This window comes from Anser cygnoides, chromosome Z, assembly GCF_040182565.1.
Source record: "Anser cygnoides isolate HZ-2024a breed goose chromosome Z, Taihu_goose_T2T_genome, whole genome shotgun sequence".
Taxonomy (NCBI): Eukaryota; Metazoa; Chordata; class Aves; order Anseriformes; family Anatidae; genus Anser; species Anser cygnoides.
In genome coordinates, this window is record NC_089912.1 from 18,018,875 (window position 1) to 18,041,661 (window position 22,787).

A 22,787-nucleotide genomic window follows, 5' to 3' on the forward strand; every position below is an offset into this window, starting at 1 on the left:
GAAATGAAGTTTTACGCAATTATGATCCACTGCTTGGGAGCTACGTTTCTGTAGGCACAGCACAGTAATGCACTGTGCTTCCTCGAAGAATTGCAGTGACTTCCTATTCCCTCATATTCCAGATATAACATTACAACCTTCTAAATAAGCAAATCAGAGTCAAACTGGCATTAGGTCATTACCTCAATACTGGCCGGGATTATACTTGATCTTTTTAAGCACAGAAGAGAGCTGCTCTGCAGAGGACAAAAAGGCAACGTTACAACTTTTTCATGCAACATGTATGCCAATATTTATTGTGCATGTTTCAACAGTTTGGGCCATCTGATTTTTGGCATGGTGCTAGTGGTTGTTTGAGGCAAGAAGTGGAAAAGAGATGAGAAAGTTATGAGTTACAGGAAAGATTATTGTGATCAGTCTTGTTTCAGTGAAGCCCTACCTTGTGGGCTCCAGCAAAAATGTAATATATACATTTCCAAAAAGCTAGTTTTGATTATTCACACTCTTACAAGTAAAAAACAATTTTACAGAAAAGAATGAACTTTTCCACCTAGAAGAAATGTCAGAAGAAAAAGACATATTTTAATATTTCTGTACTTCCTCCTCTCACCCCTTTCCATGGATACAAGCTTACAAATGAAACCCTACAACAGGAGCAGTCACAAGCACTTTTTCCAGATGATAGATAAAAACAGGTCCTTTGAACACTGTTCTTCCCAGGGAATGCAAGAGCAAAAGAACTCCCAAACCACTCTACTGTGAATTTGCTTGACACAAGAGCCAGGAAGCATGGAAATGGAAGAAGCCACCTATGCTGCCTGTTCCAGCCTGCTCCAAAACTGCGCATGGAAGTGGCACAGAGGAGTGCAGTCTTCAGGAAGCATGCACGAGAAAGTTCTTAGAGCTATCTAGCATTTCTTTAACAATCTTATTTCACGCAGTCATTTACAGGCCTTTGGTCACTGGGCCAAGCTTGCGCGCTCTGTGCAGGATGTGTAATGACAAGGCAGCATCTGCCTCTGGAAGCTCAGCTGTGCAGCTGGGACAAAATGCACTGGATGGAAGACAAAGGCAGGCTGCTCAGGTCATGTCCCCTGTGCTCCTCTTGTGTTTCTGCCAGCACAGACAGCTCTCCGTTACCCATGCTGTGGAAAGACCTAACGCCAGTTGGGGTGCAGAATAACTGCACTCAGCAGTAATGCCGCAGCTCATCTCAGTGACATCTCAGGGCTCCCTGAAACTCAGAACACAAATGTCACTGACCCCCTTCTTCACCAGTACTCTCTGATGGTACATTCTTAGGGCATCATTTAAATAAAATTCACATCGCCCATAGCTGTATTTTACTTGTGTTTCTCACGGGAGCAGTCCGTGCAGGTAGTTGAGGACTGACTGCACTTGATACTGAAGATGCGATATGGTATACACTTCCTCTCCTAAGAGGGGTGCAGGCAATTTAGAGTGATACACCTTAATGCTAAGCAACAGGTCATGCTAACCTTCAAGTAGCTCTTTTAGTTTTAAAAGTTGAGATAGATTCATCAGTCTCATAAAATTAATTTCTTAATCTCTTTGGGGCACTTGTAGGGCCACAAATGCATGTGTCAGGAAACAAACCATACAGTCTATGCTGCTGTCCTTCATGGGACAGCCCATTTCCTAGCAGATCACCTCCTGCATCAAGGGCACTCAGACCTGCATATTAAATTAAGCCATTTTCAGATATTGTTCCTACGCCAATCTGAAAATGGCGGTGACCACAGAGCCTGTTGTGAGTTGAACTCCCTTCCTTCAGGAGCATTAGGTCCCATCAGAGGGCTGGGTAGGGTGAAAGCTGGGGTGGTGGCAGCCCCCTTGCTGTAGATTTCCACCCACCACTGCAGGCTTGCCACAGACCCAGGGAAATGGCTGCATGCAGCATGTCACTTCCTGACATGCACCCACCCTTAGCAAAAACACCCGTGTGGTCTATGCCTGGTTACATCTGGTCCAGAAATTAAAATATCTGCAGAGAGAAATGTTTTGCTTCAAAGCTGGATTTGAGTACAGACAAGTCCATCAGCCCCCTCCAAAGGATGCCACTGAGGAGGATTTCAGCAGCGTGTCCTTTCAAAAATCTGTTTCAGCCTTCCTTGCTTTCTGATTCATTTTGCTCAGCAGTTTCCACATATACTGTATAGTACCAGAAATTCCATGCACTTGAGTAATTGTTTTAATAGTACTCAAAGGTCATGGGAGGCCGCTGTGGACTGCCTGTGATACATTCAAGCACAAATGGTTTTCCTCTATGAGTTCTGCTGTTTCCATGCTTTCGTTTCACCACCGCAACCACCCAGCCTTCAGGAAATATGCAGAGAATTGCAACCTTATGACCCCACAATAAATCACTACACTTACAGACACCATTCTGCGTGTGTATAGTTTAGACAATACTTCTGAATTTTATTATTTTTAATCCCTAAAGCGTTTTTTTTTTTCTCCTCTCTTGTGGCTATAGTTTTTCTACTCAAAGATATGCAAATCATCATCCTCATTAGCAACACAAACAGCTTTCAGGCTGATTCAGTTGCAGTTCTTTTTATGAAGAAAACCAAGAGATCTGAAAAAAAGCTTTGAACATACGACTCACTTTTTGCTTCAGTTTTAAGGTCTGACCTCACCAAGTGTTTTATCAGTATAAGACACCCCCAAACATGACCTGCAGCTCCCTCACAAGGTGAGCAGAGGGGCAGGCACTGAGCTCTGCTCTCTGGGGACAGCGACAGGACCCGAGGGAACGGCATGGAGCTGGGACAGGGGAGGGTCAGGCTGGGTGTTAGGGAAAGGTTCTGCACCCAGAGGGTGGTCGGGCACTGGGACAGGCTCCCCAGGGCAGGGGTCACAGCACAGAGCTGCCAGAGTTCAAGAAGTGGTTGGACTGTGCTCTCAGACACGATCTGATTTTTTTCTTTTTTGGTGGTCCTCTGGGACCCACGAGTTTGACTCGATGATCCTTGTGAGTCCCCTCCAACTCAAATATTCTACGCTTCTATGAACAGATCACTATTCAAAGCTTTTCAAATAGCAATGCTCCCCATTCCCAAATGCAAACAAAACAGTCAGGCCATATTCATATATTAATTTTTATTTACCCATACAGTATTCACAGGGTCTGCTTCTTGTCTTATTCAAACTAATATTTTTTTCCAAACTAAAACAAGAACTGACATTCCTGAACATGAAAATAAGTTGCGTAAACACAAACATCCAGGAAAAAAACTACTAAAAGCCCTGGGTTTCAGCTAAAAACACAGTTGTATCCCCTTTAATGCATGGTGATTTACTTGCGTATCACACCATTAATCCAACTATGCTTTCCATATATAAAAAGACATAGCTTTAACAAAAAGTCACAAAGCATTTATTCACCCACTGCATGTTAGCTTGTGTTTATTATATCCTATTCAGTCACATTTTAAAAACTATGTACAGCTATGTTTAAACGTGTACTTGTGCCATGTTTTTAATAACACAAAAATAAAGGCATTTTTAAGCTATTCCTGCATATTATGCAGCAAGATATCAGAGGATTGGTTCGTATACCTAACTTCAATGCAAAAGTCAAGTCCACTAAGCCTCTGCAGTGGGAATAATATTGAGCCGAACAGTCCCATGTCACACATTCCAACATTATGAAAGAATAGAGACATGTACACAATGGCCAACCAGTATCTGGTTTATCCCATTGTTACCAATTTTGATAGCACACAGAACAACTCAGTTGGAAAAAAAAAAAAAACATATTTCAATCTTTAAAGCAAATGCACTTGTTCTGATTAAAGCTAAACAAGTGACATTTAAAATTCAGAAGATTATAGTGGATACTTTAAAATTAAAATCATGTTGTCTTCTGATACTTGCACCCAAAGTGCACAACTTACTTCATTATTGTGTGCAAAGCAGCACAAAAACTAAATATCAGCTGCTGAAACACAAAAATGAAGCATATAGGTATAACCAACAATATTGTACCTATTTCAGTCAGAGATTTGTTTTGTAAGAAGAAAGAACTAGTTTTTTTGCTTTCTGATCTTTGTGAATCTAACTATTTCCGGGAAGCATGCATCACAAAATGGGAATGCAGTATTTAAAGTTCAGTACAAGATAGAAAGACATTACACACAATCCTGAATTTTACATTAAGCTTTTTAATACCTCTGTGACTTTTTTACTTGTTTTTGAGTCACTTTTCTTCATTTTTTAATTCACTTTCTGAAGAAGTTTATTTCAGAATAGAGACTAGGAACATGCTTGCTCATTTTTTTTTTGCAATCATCACAACATTTTAAAATGAAGTCGTCTTACATCAGTTCTTCAGAATGCTCAGTGGTCACCTGTACACGTCACTTCAACTTTTTGCTAGAGATAACACAGGCTACTAATGAGGATTTAGAGTTCTTGCTCTGCTTGCTTAAGCATCTTTTGAATTAGTCAGTAATACGATGACAATTTTTTTCTTTTTACCTTCGTTTAATTTGTGCACTTAAGAATCAGTCAGTTTACTTATTCCTCCAGAGCCACCTGAAGGAGTTGACCAGCTCAATTCAAGCTACTTGCACATACATACATTTACTATCTTCCACATCCAAATAAAACAAGACTTTACAGTACATAAGCTGCTAAATACATGAGCAGTGGAAAGAATGTAACTATCAACTCTACCAAAAAGATAACCTCAAATATTTAAATCATTTCCTGACCACTAGCAAAAAAGAGTGGCAATTAGATGCACAAGGCCATAATGTATTAGTGCACCACACACAGGGAATAAAATTTACAGCACACGTGCAATGCAGTATCAATATTAAAATTGGCCTCTTAACAGGAAATCAATTTAGTAAAAAGCCTTGTATGTGCCTCAAATGTAATATAACCTTGTCCAGTGCTGGTGCTGTGCTGCCTAAAAAACCAAGCTACCTCCGGTCTTAAATCCAAAAAGCAGCAGCAACATAAATGAGTATAGAGGCTGTACAACTTTACTGACGAAGTTACAAGACTCCCTATTTTATTGCATGTTTTTAAAATAAACTTGGAGATTTGGATTTCTGAAGACAGAAAATGTATTTCCTGAGTAGTCTCAGTTTATAATCTGTTCAGTAAAGCAAACATTGTAAAAGAAGAAATTCGTTTTATTCCACTATAGAAGAATGTGTGCTTAAGCAAATGCAACTTTAAAAACATTCAACTATAAAATTTAGCAAGCTTTGAAGGAGGAGACTTACCAGGCTGATGGAAAATGAGCCAGGATATACTGTCAAGCTTGCAACCGATTTCTGAATAAGGAAATGATTTTTTTTTTTAAACAGCAAATCAAAACAGCACACTACAGTTCATCACATTTGCTTGTTTATAAGCAAATACATTCAGCCTGGAAATTATAGTCAAATCAAATTTTCATATGCATTGCTTTTGCATATCTGACACTGGATTGTTTGGTTGTTTTAAAGTCTTATACAGCAAATGGGTAATCTTACTGGTAGAAAAAAAACCCATCAAACTCAGTCTGAATTAAAATCTATAAAAGAGGCTAGTCAATGCAAGATGTTTAATACAGAAATCAGAAAGTATTTAAGTTCCAAAGTGTTTTCCTTTTCATTTTGTAAATTTCAAATCATGTGTTCCTTCCGTAACTTTTTGGATCTCTTTTGTGATTTAAATGGATGAGTGGTAGACAGATTTGAATGTTACACATATTTAGATCATTTGTACCTAACAATTAGAGAACAACTCTACAGATGAATAGCACACAATGACCTGAAGCATTATCACTGCCAGTTATGATCCAACACGGGTTGTTGTGGTTCTTTTATCTGAGAAGAAGCTTTTGAGGAGAAATACCTGCCCAATACTAACAACAAGAAGAATGATTGCTTCCCCTATTGACCAATAGGCTACTCTTGTATTTAAATCCTCTGCTCTGCTGCGGCCTTGAGCTTCTCTCAATCGAAAGTGCGTCTGATAATCAATGACAGACTTCAAAGCTTCATGAATCGAAACACAAGCAGACTCCATCTAGGGAAACAAACAAATACATATCTCTGAACTAAAGACGTTTCTAATATTTTTCTTCTGTTTTGTGCTTTAGTACTTAAAATTAGGATTTGTGCAACTTTAGACTAAAGATTATCTCACTTCATTGTTAGGCTGAAATACTGTAAAAACAGTAACATTTAAACTTACATTGATCCATTTCTACAAACAGGAATGTGACAGACTCTTAAATACAGAAGCATGTAAAACTAGATCTAATAAAAAGCAATGCATTCTTAGACCCATAAAACAAATATTAAATTCATGTGAGTTCAAAAGTGAACACTAGAAGAACTATCGATGCCCCAATTTCTTCCATCATTAAGATACAGAAGTATTTAATACATACTATGTTTCCCAAGATGTTATTCACTGTACAGTTCTCACTCAGGCTTTACAACATCTCAGAATCTACATTACCAAACTCAGTATGTTCTCTCGGCAAGAGATCCTTCTCGTACTCACGTATGCAAAAAGTAATCAGAGAAAGGACACAATTCTGTCATATTTCAGTGGTCCTGAATTGTCCATAACATAACAATTTCTTCAGAAAGAGTTGCCCAACTTAATTTTTAATATAATCATACTCCCTTTTCCTAAGCTAGAACCACTCAACATCTTCAGTCTTTGCTGCCAGTTTTCCAAGCCCTAGATCATTTTTCACATAAACTTCTTCCATTTCAACTTATCTTCTGTAAGTCAGTACTCCTCACTGTGCTAAGATCACCAAGAAATTAATCAATAGATCTTCAAAATATCTAGGTTCTGATCAGTTAGTCTGTTTTTATGTCTTAAAATCAGTATTTCCTGAAGATCAAACAGCACAACCTATATCGAAAGGAACTGTTTAACACCCTAGTAAGGCCACTCACATCTGTGTCTGGCCATCTTTTCAAGTAGGTATCTTTGAAGACAGGTGTCTGAACAAGTCTAAGATATTCTTCTCAATAAAATTCAGAAAGAGGTTTCCCAAATTAAGTTCAGCCACTGATCTCACTGATAAATTGTAGAGCCCTTCAGATCTGCATAAGAGATCTTAAATTCAAACACCAAGTTCCTCTTATTTCAGGCATTTACCTTTTATTGTTCCTGTGAAAGGCTGCCCAAATCTGGTCACGCTACAAGCCTCAAGAAAACTGCAGCAACAACCTTCTTACTAAAGGTACACTGAAAGTTAGCTTTCCCTTCTCCGAATACATTACTTGCATTGCATATGCTACAACACAATGATAACTATTTTATTTTATATCTTCTCCCACAGCCACAAGGGCTGCAGAGAGGTTGCATCCAGCAACCACTTCTTGCCTTGTTGATGCTTCCCCTGCTGACTGACGCCAAGGCAGCAAAAAGAAAATCGGATGCATCAAATGAACACAATGAAGACTAACAGAAAACACATGATGAAATACAGCATCAAGAATCAGAAGATAAAACAGAGCAGAAGAAGGACAGGGAGGTAAGAGCTGTACCTCAATTCACAGGAAGTCGTGTACTCACTATGCGTCTTAGCTACTGCAGACTTAATGCAAGGTAAATTAAGTAAGATTGGCATTTGGGAAGTGGTATTTATACCTTTGGGTCCAGACTAGCAAAATAGTGAACCCATCCAGCATTCTTTAATGGCTGTTTAAAGAGAGGTTTGGTGATGGATACAGTGCAAGAACATCAGTGGGAATTCATGGAGCAAGAGTTCCAAGGAAAGTCTGGATGGGTTTAGTTTGGGCAAAGGTGGTGTAGAACTGTAAAATGCTGAAGAAAAAGGGAATACTGGGAGAGTAAATTAATAAATCTCAAGTAAAAATAATACTTCGACACTTCTGACTGTTATATAAATTACAATTATCTAGCAGTCAGCTAAATATGGCTACTTCTATTTATTTGTTGATTGTGCTGGTGTTTTTTTCTTCCAAATTTTTAAAAATAAGAGTTATGTGACAGATAAGCTTAAGTCTTTCCTCCATGAAAGACTATCAGTTTAAGTATGAAAATAATTCTCAAAGCTTCTCAAAAGTTTGGAAATTTTGAAAACCCTAATCCCCTGATATTCTAGTTTGTGACGCATGCTTTGTAGGACATAGAACCATAATATTCAAAGTAAATTCCCTTAAAAAAAAAAAAAGGATAGTGCCCTAGAGTTAAAGTTACCCTAATTTTCTCTTAAGCACTTGGAATTTCATTTTCAGCTCTACTCTATGTTGAATAAAACATATCTTCTGAAAAAAGATTATTTTTAATAACTCTTTTTTTTTAACAGCTCCAATCCAGTGATGTTCAAAGGTTACGTAGACATCTAATGCAGCTGAAAAAAAACCAAAACCATTCTTTCAAGCTAACAGTCGTTGTCAAACACAACAGCATTTTACCTGGGTAAGTGCAGTCACTCTATTCTCGCTAGGAAACAATGGTGGATCTTCTCCAACCTGGAAATCAAAGTACACAGTTTTGTGTGTGAAAGTAGAGAATTCATTGCTGAAGCAGAATTTGTACGTTCCATTTCTGGATGCAGTAAACGTGAAGCTATCATATTGCTTTTTCATCTCTTTGTACAACACAATGCCATCAGGATCTTCCAACCGACAGTCAACATCGTAGTGGCCTCCAGTGATCACCTCAAAACAAAAAACAAGAAATTGTCTTTTTAACAAAACAGACACTTACTGCAAATTTTTTTGCTTTAACAAGTATCATTTAAAATATAAGCCGTTAATTTGAAAAACATTCAAAGCCAGTTCGCAAAAATCTTTCTGTTATGAAAGGCACATGGAAAATTGAAAATATTTCCAATTCTGGATATATAACATCAACTACATTTTCAAGCAGCGTGACAGAAATTTAAGTTACTTTGTTAGTTAATTGTACTGCAGCAAAGGCTACAGCAGATAAAACTTGACAGAGCAGCAAAGGTGGTACTGTAACAAATCAGCCATTTACTATATACACACAATCCCTCTGTAGAATCAATCCTGCAAGTTGAGATTGTTAAAATGAGATAAGGCAGCTCCTTTCCGTATGGCCAAAAGAGCATAACTACCGTATGAGGTCAAGCTGCTTTACACGGTAGGAATGACATATGACCAGTAAAACAGGTATTACAGCCTGGCTACTCCTTCTATGAGCTTGTCAACAAAGCAATGCTATGGAGGGATCTGCTGCATCGGTCTCATGCAGTCAGCAGCAGCACTTTCCAACATCACAACATTCAGCTGATGCCTACAAGCATCTCCAAACTTCATGACTGACTCACTTTTTTTCCCCACTTTTTTCTGACAAGATATCCTATCTCTATGCTGAGACCTATTGGTAATTTAGGTGCTTATAATCTGCTTTTCTCAGGATGCTCGGACTAGTAGTAGTTTAAGCTTAATACTCACTCCAAACTTTTTCCTTTTAAGATAAAGCATTCTGAAAGAGTACAAGACTTGTATCTTAAGGTATATCCCTTTTGTATTTGTACAGAAGCCTTCTACAAAAAGAGAAATTTTATTTTCATTGATATACTTGAGCACCTATTATGTACCTATTTGAGTATCTGCACTTCAGATATGTGCACTTCAGATACTATTGTTTAAAGCCACATCATTTTTTCCTATGCATCAAGTTATTAAAACCTCAGTGTTAGTCATAAAGCTGAAATAACAAAGAGAACCAAAAATTAGCTGCTCCACAGACAGAAAGTTTTAAAAACCTTCAGCTGGCAAGTTTTGATTTTCCACAAATGTGATGACAAAATCAAGAAAACTCTGGATGTCTGTGGATGTCTCTCTGTGGATGTCTGTATCTAATGGAGATTTTCACATGGAAATGACTATCTGGTTAGAATAAAAAAAATAATATCTGTAGCAAAATGATGATTCATCTTTAAAGCGTGCTTTCATATTTGACTGGGGCACGATCATTACCAATTACATAAGAGTAACTCAGATCTATCACACACCCTGTGAAGGGACAGTTTACATATTCGTAGTAAAGATCTATGAGAGCATTGAAGTTCTCTGAGGATTCCCTCCCACAGAGCCTGAGCCACCTCTCTGCTCTTCCTGTGCCAAAGGACACGCAGGCAGCGCTTCAGCCTACCAGCAGCTGGGCAACTCTTGATTTCCCTTCCAATGATACTCTTCCTCTTCTGATCTGCGTTAAGACCAACAGCAAAATAGACAACAACAGGCTTATCTGCTCAGCGATATCCATTTCACAGCATAGGGAGAGTGCTGAGCAGAAAAGACTTTATGAAAACGTAAAGAGCAGCAGGCAAAGAAACCCTAGACATAAGAAATGGAGAAGTGGGGGAAAAAAAGATATCCAGGAGAGATGTGGAACACACAGAATAGTCACACAGACCAACGTCTGGCAGCGCCCAGCTAAGAGGCACCAGGGCTGCTGGCTCCCCGCACCTCACGGCTGCACGCCCGCACCCAGCCCGCCAGAAGCTCGCCAAGGCCGTGCGGGACCGGGTGCGTTCCCCCACTACCTGGAACTCGAGCGTGCACTTGGTGCCCTGCGCGATCTCCTCGTAGAAACACTGCTTGGCGTTGTCGGGCAGCTCGAACGTGATCTCCGAGGCCCGCGCGGCGCAGGCCCGCAGCGCCAGCAGCAGCAGCAGCGGCAGGAGCGGCGGCGGCAGCAGCGCCAACCGCCGCCCCCGCGGCCCCACGGCCACGCAGCCCCGCGGCGGCATAGCGACGGGCACGGAGCGGGCGGGCACGGAGCCGGGCGCGGAGCCGGAGCCGGGCGCGGAGGCCGGAGGCGTCGTGGCGGACTAGCCCGCAAGGGGAAGAGGGAGGCCGCCCCGGAAGAGCTGCCGTTACCGAGCACCGCCCTCCGGGAGCGCTTCCGAGTCAGGCACCCCCCCCCCCCCCCCCCCCCCCGCCGCCACCCTCACGGCCCGACGCCCGGGCCGCGCGCGGGGAACGGCCGCCGCGCCGCCATGTTGTGGGGCGGGGGGGCGTCGTGTTGGGGTGCGGAGCGGAGGGATCCGAGGAGACGCCCCCGCCCAGCACACCCCGTGTCTGCGTTTTCAGACCCGGCAGGTCGGCAGACCAGAACGAAACAAAGCCAGGTGCTGGCTCTGAAAGATTGGCGGGGATGGATTGCAATGGCGGGACGGGCTTTAGGGCGTAGTCACCCCTTCGTTATCAGGCATTATCTGCCACAGTTAGCCCCGAGATCACTGCTGGCTATGTTAAAACTGATATAAACAGGAAATATATGCATAATGGAACATGCTGAATGGTAGCAATTGCTAAATCGTTTCTATCTGTGCAAAGGCAGTGTAAAACGGAGCAAGTTTGGGCTTCCTTTGCAAAGTGCAGTCACTAAGATTGGGCAAGAGATGTGATCAGAAACTGTGAACTTGAGGAAAAAGGGCGTTTTGACTTTCAGAACTCACACTCTCTAACCTCGGAATGGTTATAAAATGGTTATATTAATTTGGAACCACAGTCATTTTTTTCCCCAGACCTGTTAATATGCTAGGCAGTCCCAGGGAGCGTAAAACTTTGAGCCGTGCTCTCCAGCATTTGCATTCTGCACTTTCGTAGGTTCTATATTCTGTAATCAGAATTCTAACAATCTCCTCAACAGCATACAGACACAAAATCCACAGACCCAGATCAAACAGCCTCCCATCTGGTTGTATGATTGTCAGACATGCATTCTTTTCTATTAACTGGTTCTCGGCATTTTAAGATAGATGACTACCCAACGCTGAACTGTCTCAAGTTTCCAGACTGAGACAGCTTTGTAGAAATAAGAGAAAAATTTCATTACAATTGGCCTAGCATGGAATTTATTCTTAAAAAGTTTGGTAGAATATACTTGTAGACTTCAAAACTAGTACACCATCATTTGAACACTCCTTCATCTACGTGATATTCTCCAGAAATACCAAACTTTTAGTCCTGGTAGTTATAGCTAATCAGTCATATTAGCTAATCAAAGTGGCTGATCAGTCACTTGGAGTCTGCTGATGACATCTCTTCTCAGCTCTACAGTGTTGGTCAGTTACTGACATGCGGAAATCAGACTCTATCTATAACCTCGGAATGGTTATAAAGCAGGTCTGTTTATTCGGCGCTGCGCACACACGCCAGGCGCAAGGGGGATGGCTCCACCTAACTTGCGCACCAACGGTTGCTGGCAGCGTGCTTCTGTCAGTGGGACAAACCCACCTTCATTTCATTTCCACCGTAAGTCTCTCGCAGAGTCATCAGGTCTCCGAAGAATCAGTCACGTAGGTTCCCGTCTCTATTCGTATGGGTACTGGAGTCCTTGGGTGGTCGTCTGTCGAAGGGCAGAAGTCTTCCTCGCTGCTAATTTTGGCCTTTCCTGTCTTTGACAGACTTCATCGGTCAAGCCAGTTCTTGCTGGTTCCGTTATCTATGCATACAGTCTTTTACTCCCTTATCTTTGGGTCGTTAACCTACAATTGTGCTAGCTCAGACCTAGGAATCACCATCCTTTATGTTGTTCCCTGTCTCCCTGCAGAGCTCGCTCTAACATCCCTGCTGGAAGGAGAACGCTTTCTTACCTGAGAGGACTACTGTGCGTGGCTGTCCTGTGTCTCCATTGATCAGACTCACAGGAAAGTGAACCAAATGAGGATGAAACAGCTTTACCTCTGGACGCATCATAATATGGATTGAAAGGGGACCTGTAAGAACAAAGTGCATTCTCGAGTGAGTCCTTTCCCATTAATTTCCTTAGTCACTGGGAAACTCTTACAGAAAATTCAGGCAAACAATTTCCCTGCATGGAAACCTCGTTTCATCTGTAAAACGAAGCATTTATCCCGGGATATTCGGTTTTTCCACATGGTACAAGCCTTCCTGCTCTCACTGCCCTCGGTTTTTCTTTTCTTCCTAAAGTTCATTTCTCTGGCAAAGCAATGCAATCCTTGAATTAAGACACCTGTGAAAAACTTAAGAAACTTCCTGGTCAATACCTTTCTTCAGACAGCGTCAATGATATCACAACAACCCAGACTTATTTAACTTTTTCTTTAAAATATCTACCACAGATTCTGTGTCATTTTGATGCAGACCAATCCCCAGCTTGTTCATCTAAATCGAATTTGTTGCATATTAAACAGATTTTTTTATTATTTTTATTACAGCAGAAGAAAAAACGCTCACTCTAAATCTTGCTGGCTTTCCATCGCATCAGATTGACCGAGACACCCTGATTCCTTGTTTTATTTGTTTTCTGCAGAATTCTCCTGTCTCTTTTGGTTCAAGTTCAACTGGTAAAAAGCTTTTCACTGGTTAGTACACTTAGCTGGTATACATTTTTGTGCTTAAGATAACTGTTTTCATATTTTTCAATAGAATGTTGCCGTGATCTGTTTTGTAAGGTCTAGAAAACAGACCCCACTCCAAAAAAAAAAAAAAAAGAATAAAAAAGAAAAAGATGCTTAGTCTTTTAAAATAAAATACTTATTCATTTGGCTGGATGGAGGAAGTTATATTCTATCCATGTAGACTGTACTCAGTAAAAGTTTATGTAAAATTCTGCTGACAAATGGCAGAATCCAGCTTGACTGCTCTAGGAGAAACCCAGTTTATTTGGCTGCAGCTCTTCTTAGAACACTAAAGGCTGCATCTCTGTTAGATGCTGGGATGGAGCAAGAATGTAGTTTTGCGATAAAACTCCAGTAATCACATTTACTCCATCCAGTTGTAGTTTCAGAGAGGATTAGTGGTACTTGAATGAATGTTCTCTCTAAAGAAACAGAAATTAAAGATCTGTTTCAGGTGCGAGATCGATGTATTGCAACCCCTAAAGGGGATATATAAAAACCCAAACTAATCACGGATAGGTTTGAGTGAAATTTTGCAGGCATTTTTGTCCAATGGCTCCAGTTGAATCTAGTCCAAAGCTCCTAGATGCTGGAACCACATGATGAATATGTAAGGCCTTTAGCCTTAGCTGCTTTGATCTACTGATCTTCTCCAATTGGACTATATTGCTTGTTACTATACCTCCAAGGGAACAGAACACAGTTTGCATAAATTCACAATCTAGAAGGAGCTCCGGCAGAAACACAGGTCTTCCTTGCTACCATCCTCATAGAAGGTGCAGCAGCCACAGGGCCACTTCATTCATTCACTCACAGAGCACCAATAACAAATACCTATTGGAGTGAAGCCAGGATTGCTCTGATAGCATTCTTCATGATCCAGCACAATGGACTGCTCTCGCAAGATCAGGTTCATTTCTTCTGAACCAGTCCATATTTTGGAGGCTCCCGTTTCCTTAAAAATCTCCAAATTCTAACAAAATACGTGATTCGTGCTTCTGTCAAGTACACACGGATTTCTTCTGTTTTATCATGGACAGCGAGCTTAGGGAGACTGAAATCTATACCTCAGTAATGGTCTTTACAGCCACAAGGGAAGATGGAGCTCAGAGACACTCAGCCGAGGAAACAGTTTTATCACATGTGCAAGAATCAGTTTTGTTGTTTCTGAGTTAGCTTACTGTCTTTGTGAAGACCTCATTTCTTCAGCTTCTCCTACGTTAGACGAATTACTGAGTGGGAAAGCAATTAGTACGTAATGCTGTAATACATTAACCATTCCAAATCCAACAATTGTGATTTTCTCAGACATTGAGAAATAACGTAAAGAAAAGCAATGTAGTATGAACCGTAGTTTGCATTGCTATGGTTATTGTTACTATTACCATTATTATTGTTACCATATGTAAAAAGATAAAATAAAAAAAATGATATACATATACTGTCAAGATTTTTTTATTTTTAAACTTGCTAAAATGTACTTCAGGTGTAATGCAGTGTTGATTTTCTGTTATTCTATTTGAATGACGGTTTTCCCGCCCTCAAAAATGAAAACTGTTATCGTGGAACATGTGGTCAGGAAGTGTGACCGAGAAGGCCAAGAGCATCCTGGCTTGTATCAGAAACAGAGTGGCCAGCAGGACTAGGGAAGTGGTTGTCCCTCTGTGCTCGGCTCTAGCGAGGGCCGCACCTCGAGTACTGTGTTCATCGACGACATCGAGGTGCTGGAGCGTGTCCAGAGAAGGGCTCCGAAGCTTGTTAAGGGTTTAGAGAACACGTCTTGTGAGGAGCGGCTGAGGGAGCTGGGGTTGTTTAGCCTGCAGAAAAGGAGGTTCAGGGGAGACTTTATTGTGCTCTGCAGTAACCTTAAAGGAGGCTCCAGAGAGGTGGGGATCGTTCCCTTCTCCCAAGCCCCAGGTGGTAAGACAAGAGCAAAAAACCTTAAGTTGCGCCAGGGGAGGTTTAGGGTGGTTATTAGGAACAATTTCTTCACTGAAAGGGTTGCTCTGGTAGGTTTACGTGGCAAGGGTTTGGTAGCAGGGGGCCACAGCGGTGGCTTCTGTGAGAAGAATCTAGAAGCTGCCCCATGTTAGATACGGGCCCCGCTGCTGACCAGAGCCGAGCCAATAAGGTATGTTGTTTGCACCTCTGTGAGAGCATATTTAAGAAAGGGGAAAAAAAAGTAACAAAAAAGACTGCTTCACAGCAGCTGGGAGAGAGGAGTGAGAAACAGCCTTGCAGGCGCCAGGGTCAGTGAAGAAGGGGGGAGAGGTGCTCTGGGTGCCAGAGCAGAAGTCCCCTGCGGCTTGTGGTGAGGACCATGGTGAAGCAGGCTGTCCCTCTGCAGCCCATGGGTCCCACACGGAGCAGATCTCCATGCTGCAACCCGTGGACGAGCCCCCGGTGGAGCAGGGGGATGTGGCCTGGAGGAGGCTGCGGCCTGCGGAGGACCCCCGCAGGAGCAGACTGCGGGCCGGAGCTGCAGCCCGTGGAGAGGAGCCCACGCAGGAGCAGGGGGTCTGGGGGGAGCTGCCGCCCACCCGTGGGGGACCCGTGCTGGAGCAGTTTGCTCCTGGGGGATGGATGGACCCCGCGGTACGGAGCCATGTGGGAGCAGTTCTTGAAGAGCTGCTGCCTGTGGGCAGCCCCCTCAGGATCAGTTTGGAAAGGATGGCATCCCGTGGGAGGGACAAAGCACTGGAAAATTTTTCAGAAGAAACAAGGTGTTTAACAAGGAAGTATGTAGTTTCCTTTTAAGGCTTCCTGGGTAATTGTGGTTATTTCATATTCCCAACTCGGAGGAAGAGAATCGTTGATTTCACCTTCTTTTTTCTTACAGGGAAATAAAAGGTCAACAGCTCTGAAAGTAAGAGGAATGTATCAGAATCAAGCTCTTTTTGTCTGGATCCCCTTCTTAAGGAAAAGATTTATCACACGCCTTCCACAGATGTATGGTAGTAGAGACTAATTTTTGAACTCATCTAATTAAAGTCAATTGGGGGATAGTGGTACTTCTCTAATTGTTTCTGAGACATACGCATTAGCAACAGAGAGTGTTCGGTTGTCATTGCAAGGGGCCTACGGTAACGGCTTCCGAAACAGAACTGAATCATGTCACAGTGGCGCTTTGGAACAGCTGCCTCACTCGTGGCCACACAGCCCGTCCCAGCGCACGTCGCCCTCCCGCTACGCCATGGAGCCCCCCCGCCGCCTCAGCAGCCCCGCAGCGGATGCCCCATGGCAGAGCCGCGGCAGCCGACCCGCCCCTGAAGAGCACGGGCCCGCAGCCCTCTGCCCGCACCGCATCGGCGGGGGAGCGGCGCCGCCAACGCCAACAGCCGCCACCGCCACGGGGGCTTCCGGTGTGAGCGTGAAGTTGTGGCAAGAGGGATTTCCTACTCCTAATGTGACCCGGTGGACACCAACTTTCCTAGTAAATTGCTGATGTTGCTGAGGAGGCAGCAGTATCAAAGCCCTCGCTGATGAAGATACATCAAGTCTGGGGAGGCTTTGGCATTTCTCTGCAATGCTGCTCCCTGATTGTGACCCGACTCAGATTCTGAATGAGGCAAAGCAAGCTAGAGGAAAACTGTATGTCCTGGTAATTTTTTTTTTATTTCTTCCTTCTTCACTTGTAAGAAAATCTAAATCTTTAAACCATTTGTTTGAAAACACGGTTTTATGGAAATGATTATGGGTGTGCTCCTTAACCTTGTCTGGAACCTGTTTAACCTCGCTACAGTTATAGGAGACCTATGCTCAAATTTATGCTTACCATGATAAAGCGGTATTCTTTTGGTATTCTTTCCTTTGATGATCGCAGGTGAGGTTGAAAAGAGTTTTCAGTATGATTCTTCTTTTCCTTTGCAGTATCCAAAACTCCATATTATAGCTGATCTTCATCTCTGATCTTAAGAGCTTCACAGGCCAAAAGAGAATTGAGATGAGGAAGGCAATAGAGAATGCTGATGAATATTTCCAATTACCACCCGTAAGTTTTGTGAAAGGAGCAGGTGCATTTCTGTAGTGGTAGAAAGTTTAGTTGGAAACACTTCATAAGTCCGTCAAATACAATTCATTTTTCTCAGTTAGAGCGATCACGTTGTGTAGACTACTGATAAGGTATTTGTCTGTAGGCAGCTGCCAACCTGTACAGCTAATCAAATTAAGCTATGAAACAAACAAACAAACAAACAAACAAAAAACGTAAACATGCAGTTTATTGAGTCCAACTGTCTCATTTCAAATCTCATGGGTTTAAACAAGTTTTGGGTGACTCCAGGGCTGGGTTCCCAGGGAGACTTTCTTTCATTCCTGGCAGATCAGCCATAAGGACAATACAAGGCCCTGGTTAAAGACAATCTTTAGGCTGCTTCTAGATCAACAGTTTATTTGCTTATTCCACGACCTCATCTCCACTTGCTTAGAAGTTGTGAAAATTGCAAGTACGCTTAGTGGTTTTCATTCACACTGTGTAAAATTGTAAGAATTTTCACTGGCTATAAAAACAGAAATGACAAACAGACCCTCTGGGTCTTCAGAACGCTCATAAGGTCACCCAGACTGGCTAAGTAGAGATGCTCAAGTATAGATTGAATATAGATGCAGTATAGATGGTGGTAGAGATGCTCTGGCATAGACGTGACACACTTTGACAGCATCTTTTCTTTGACAGCAACTTATGTCTTGGCTCTTCGCATCAAGGCAGAGCAGTTTCTTTGCCTCCGGAACCTGCAGACTGACCTCTCGTGTGTATCTGTGGTGGACTGAGGGTAACGTTTGTAACACACACTGATGCTGTATTGACTGTAACTTTCAGAAAAGAGAGCAAGAAGCTAACCTGCATAGCAGTTTCTTAGGTTTCCGTATGTATATATATATATATGCGTATACATTTAATTATTTATTTACTTATTTAAAGATATCTTTTGTTCTCTAAAATGAATCCTCTGACTGTTACTAATGTATGGGACATACCTTGACACTATAATGGTGTATAAATACTTTTCATCTCATCCTTGCTATTGTTACTGTATTTAAAAAATAATAGTGAATATAATTACCTGCTCTTATTCTTTTTTAAAAAAATATATATACATACGTATTCTATTATAAAATCCTATAAAATGGAGTGAACTCAAAAGGAAAGAGAAACCAATTTTAATTTCTAAATTAGACATCTAATCCTGATAGATTCACTCCCCTCCAAATATAGCTCAACAAATGAAACAGTAAAAATTCACATAATATTTCTTTTATAACAAGATTTCATTGCACAATAGTTCTTTGCCTAACCCTGCAATAACCCCATAGGCATTGCAATTGCTTACTTGTTCTTCTCCTTAACTTGTTTTTAGTGTTTACTTTTCTAACCTATCCTTAATGTTCCAACATTGGATTTATTTACCTCCTTAGATATCAAGAGAATAAGGCATTTGCTTCATAGGACAGTACTTTGATGCTTTCCAGGGCTAATGGCCAAAGTTCTCAAAGCACTTTTCATCAGTGATTTATCTATTTCTCAATCTTTCCGTCTTCATTTAGAACTCTTAATTTAGGTATTAGGTGAAAAGGAAGCCCCAAACCAGCTGAAGCCATATCAGACACAGTAAGGACGTGCGTCTGTTAGGAAGTAATTCAGAGCGATCCCATGGTGTACTTTAGGCAGATTTACTCTGGTCCTCTGGACTAAGCATCCCCAAGGGCTATTTCAAAGCTCTCTGAATGATCTGTCATTATCTCTTACACTGTAGTCTCCATTAGGAAAGGGTAAATATTCATTGCCCATGTGGAAAGGAACTACCCATTTAGTTGTTTCTAACCAAAATCTCTTTATTGTGTTCTATTTACAGAAACCACTTGGCTAGCCAAACTAAATCATTGAAAATGGAAGCAGTGGAACTACTTCAAAACCGTGCTTCTGCTTCTAAGCAAAACTGCACTGTAGGTGGGGACATAGCAAGAGGACGTGTCCAAGGCAGGGTGGAATTGAAAACCACCTGTCCGAGCCACAGAAAGAAGTCAGCGATTCTCAGTTTGAGACTGTTGCTTGACTAGTAAGACAGCAGCTGGAACACTTATGATTACTGCTGAAGGATTCCCATGAATCAGCCAGTGATACAAGCTATGAGAACAACTGAAGCGATTTGAAGTTACGCTTCTCCCTGTTCTGCATTCAAATTTGTGAAAGAAGAGAGGAGAACAAGACAGGAGAGAAGGAGAAGAGAGGAGAGAAGAGGAGAAGACGGGAGGGAAGGGGAGGGAAGGAGAGTGAATGAAGAGAAGGGGAGGGAAGGGGAGGGGAGGGGAGGGGAGGGGAGGGGAGGGGAGGGGAGGGGAGGGAAGGGAAGGGAAGGGAAGGGAAGGGAAGGGAAGGGAAGGGAAGGGAAGGGAAGGGAAGGGAAGGGAAGGGAAGGGAAGGGAAGGGAAGGGAAGGGAAGGGAAGGGAAGGGAAGGGAAGGGAAGGGAAGGGAAGGGAAGGGAAGGGAAGGGAAGGGAAGGGAAGGGAAGGGAAGGGAAGGGAAGGGAAGGGAAGGGAAGGGAAGGGAAGGGAAGGGAAGGGAAGGGAAGGGAAGGGAAGGGAAGGGAAGGGAGGGGAGGGGAGGGCAGGGAAGGGGTGGGGTGGGGTGGGGTGGGGTGGGTACTGAAGGGACATGTAGGGTAGTGTAGGGTAGGGGAGCATAGGGGAGTATAGGGGAGGGGAGAGGAGTGTAGGGGAGGGGTGTGTAGGGGAGTGTAGGGGAGGAGAGTGTAGGGGAGTGTAGCGGAGGGGACTGTAGAGCAGTGTAGGGGATTGTAGGGGAGGGGAGCGTAGGGGAGTACAGGGGAGCGTAGGGGAGAGGAGTGTAGGGGAGTGTACGGGAGTGTAGGGGAGGGGAGTGTAGGGGAGGGGAGTGTAGGGGAGCGTAGGGGAGGGGATCATAGGGCAGGGGAGCGGAGGGGAGGGGAGTGGAGGGGAGGGAGGGAATGGGAGGGGATGGGAGTGCTACCATAAATAAAATGGTCAAATAAATGACATTTTGGATCTGGAGCCAACTAGTTTTGTTGCCATTCATTCCACAACCTGATTTATCGCTGCAGTCTTTGTATTGCACAGTGCCATTGATGGTTTGGCATGCACAGAGGTGGCTGAGTATTTTCAGAAATAACCTTCCTTAATAACTGAATCAAGACTTTTGCTGTAATGCAAAAGATAGGGTGATTGATTAACATATGATTTCAGATTCTTGATGGGTCCCGTCGCAATCCTAAGTCCACGGGACTTTGGGAAAACGCCTGGGACACTCAGCCTTCCCTCTGCTAGACAAACAATACCACCTTTTCTCGCAAGATTTACATTTCAACAAGACCCAAGCTGAGCGCCAATTTTTCTCATGTCCTTTGTCAGAAAGCCCCCACACAAAACAAGGCATCGCTCCTACCTATCCGTCAATAGGAGGCTTTAAAAAGGTATTGGGGATAGGTTGTTCCCAATCTAAGGCCACTGTCTGTCCGCTGGGTGTTAAAAAAGCACATAACCGCAAGTCAGGACTCCCACCCACTTCCCGACACCACTGTGGCTCCATCACACGCACCCTTACACAACTACTTTCAACACAAAATACCCGGACATTTACAAATAAGACGTACAATGAGTACCACTCCTGCCCTCCAGCAGCTGCAGATATGACCCAGGTAACCCTGTCACAATTGTGAGGGGCCCGCTTACCCTTCTCCTGCTTCTTAGGCTGTCAGTAGCAGGTCCGCCCTGGCTCCCAATACGGGGATGCAGCGGTGACCTCGGATTTGCTCGCTCTGCTCCCCAGATCGCTGGCGGCCGCCCTATCGGTCAGCAAATGCCCCCGGCCGCTCTGCCGGTCAGCCCGTAGGGTGCCCTGCTCCCGGACGGGGAGTACGCCGTGCGCCGGACGTCTCGGCGCGGTTTACCAGCGGCCCCGGCCAAGCGCGGGCGTCCCCTACCACCTCCCGGCCCCCTGTGTTAAACATCCCGTTTGGGCTCGGCTTCAGGAGGTCGTTGTCTGCTCCCGCGGGGAGCGGCTGGGAGCGCAGGCTCCTCCGAGGAGAAGAAATAAACAAACAGTTATAAAGCAGGTCTGTTTATTCGGCGCTGCGCACACGCGCCGGCCGCAAGGGGGATAGCTCCACCTAACTTGCGCACCAACGGTTGCTGGCAGCGTGCTTCTGTCAGTGGGACAAATCCACCTTCATTTCATTTCCCCCGTAAGTCTCTTGCATAGTCATCAGGTCTCCGAAGAATCAGTCAGGTAGGTTCCCGTCTCTATTCGTATGGGTACTGGAGTCCTTGGGTGGTCGTCTGTCGAAGGGCAGAAGTCTTCCTTGCTGCTAATCTTCTGGCCTTTCCTGTCTTTGACAGACTTCATCGGTCAAGCCAGTTCTTGCTGGTTCCGTTATCTATGCATACAGTCTTTTACTCCCTTATCTTTGGGTCGTTAACCTACAATTGTGCTAGCTCAGACCTAGGAATCACCATCCTTTATCTTGTTCCCTGTCTCCCTGCAGAGCTCGCTCTAACATCCCTGCTGGAAGGAGAACGCTTTCTTACCTGAGAGGACTACTGTGCGCGGCTGTCCTGTGTCTCCATTGATCAGACTCACAGGAAAGTGAACCAAATGAGGATGAAACAGCTTTACCTCTGGACGCATCATAATATGGATTGAAATGGGACCTGTAAGAACAAAGTGCATTCTCGAGTGAGTCCTTTCCCATTAATTTCCTTAGTCACTGGGAAACTCTTACAGAAAATTCAGGCAAACAGTTTCCCTGCATGGAAACCACATTTCATCTGTAAAACGAAGCATTTATCCCAGGATATTCGGTTTTTCCACATGGTACAAGCCTTCCTGCTCTCACTGCCCTCGGTTTTTCTTTTCTTCCTAAAGTTCATTTCTCTGGCAAAGCAATGCAATCCTTGAATTAAGACACCTGCGAAAAACGTAAGAAACTTCCTGGTCAAGAACTTTCTTCAGACAGCGTCAATGATATCACAACAACCCAGACTTATTTAACTTTTTCTTTAAAATATCTACCACAGATTCTGTATTATTTTCATGCAGACCAATCCCCAGCTTGATCATCTAAATTGAATTTGTTGCATATTAAACAGATTTTTTTATTATTTTCATTACAGCAGAAGAAAAAACGCTCACTCTAAATCTTGCTGGCTTTCCATCGCATCAGATTGACCGAGACACCCTGATTCCTTGTCTTTATTTGTTTTCTGCAGAATTCTCCTGTCTCTTTTGGTTCAAGTTCAACTGGTAAAAAGCTTTTCACTGGTTAGTACACTTAGCTGGTATACATTTTTGTTGCTTAAGATAGAATGATATAAGATAGAATAAATATTCTTTTCAATAGAATGTTGCTGTGATCTGTTTTGTACGGTCTAGAAAACAGACCCCCCTCC

At 43.1% G+C, this 22,787-nt stretch overlaps 1 protein-coding gene and 1 long non-coding RNA gene across 6 annotated transcripts; one reads left to right on the forward strand and one right to left on the reverse strand.

Annotated features, from left to right (window-relative positions):
• Window positions 1-3,108: 3,108 nt before the first annotated feature.
• On the reverse strand, window positions 3,109-10,868 carry TMED7 (transmembrane p24 trafficking protein 7). The gene is made up of 3 exons (XM_048054860.2): window positions 10,538-10,868; window positions 8,433-8,678; window positions 3,109-6,051 (listed from the first exon to the last, which is right to left on the reverse strand). Exons 1-3 carry the CDS (start codon window positions 10,742-10,744, stop codon window positions 5,815-5,817), a joined length of 690 nt encoding a protein of 229 aa, XP_047910817.1. The 5' UTR covers window positions 10,745-10,868; the 3' UTR covers window positions 3,109-5,814.
• A 62-nt stretch (window positions 10,869-10,930) lies between these two features.
• LOC136789059 (uncharacterized) lies at window positions 10,931-19,630 on the forward strand. 5 transcript variants are annotated; one of them, XR_010827813.1, is made up of 6 exons: window positions 10,931-11,125; window positions 12,553-12,743; window positions 13,181-16,964; window positions 17,234-17,354; window positions 18,039-18,135; window positions 19,216-19,630. It is a non-coding gene; the product is annotated as an uncharacterized lncRNA (long non-coding RNA). The 5 variants fall into 5 exon arrangements; XR_010827817.1 differs by having other exon boundaries at window positions 18,039-18,111; XR_010827814.1 differs by having other exon boundaries at window positions 13,181-16,954.
• Window positions 19,631-22,787: the final 3,157 nt, after the last annotated feature.

What these genes read in the sequence shown, in the direction of transcription:
- TMED7 (XM_048054860.2), bottom strand. Translation starts at nt 10,744, where the DNA reads ATGCCGCCGCGGGGCTGCGTGGCCGTGGGGCCGCGGGGGCGGCGGTTG. An exon ending in AGTGCACGCTCGAGTTCCAG is followed by an intron (nt 8,679 to 10,537) that starts GTAGTGGGGGAA and finishes TTTTGTTTTGAG; the next exon opens with GTGATCACTGGAGGCCACTA. An exon ending in GAGTGACTGCACTTACCCAG is followed by an intron (nt 6,052 to 8,432) that starts GTAAAATGCTGT and finishes TTGTTTCCCTAG; the next exon opens with ATGGAGTCTGCTTGTGTTTC.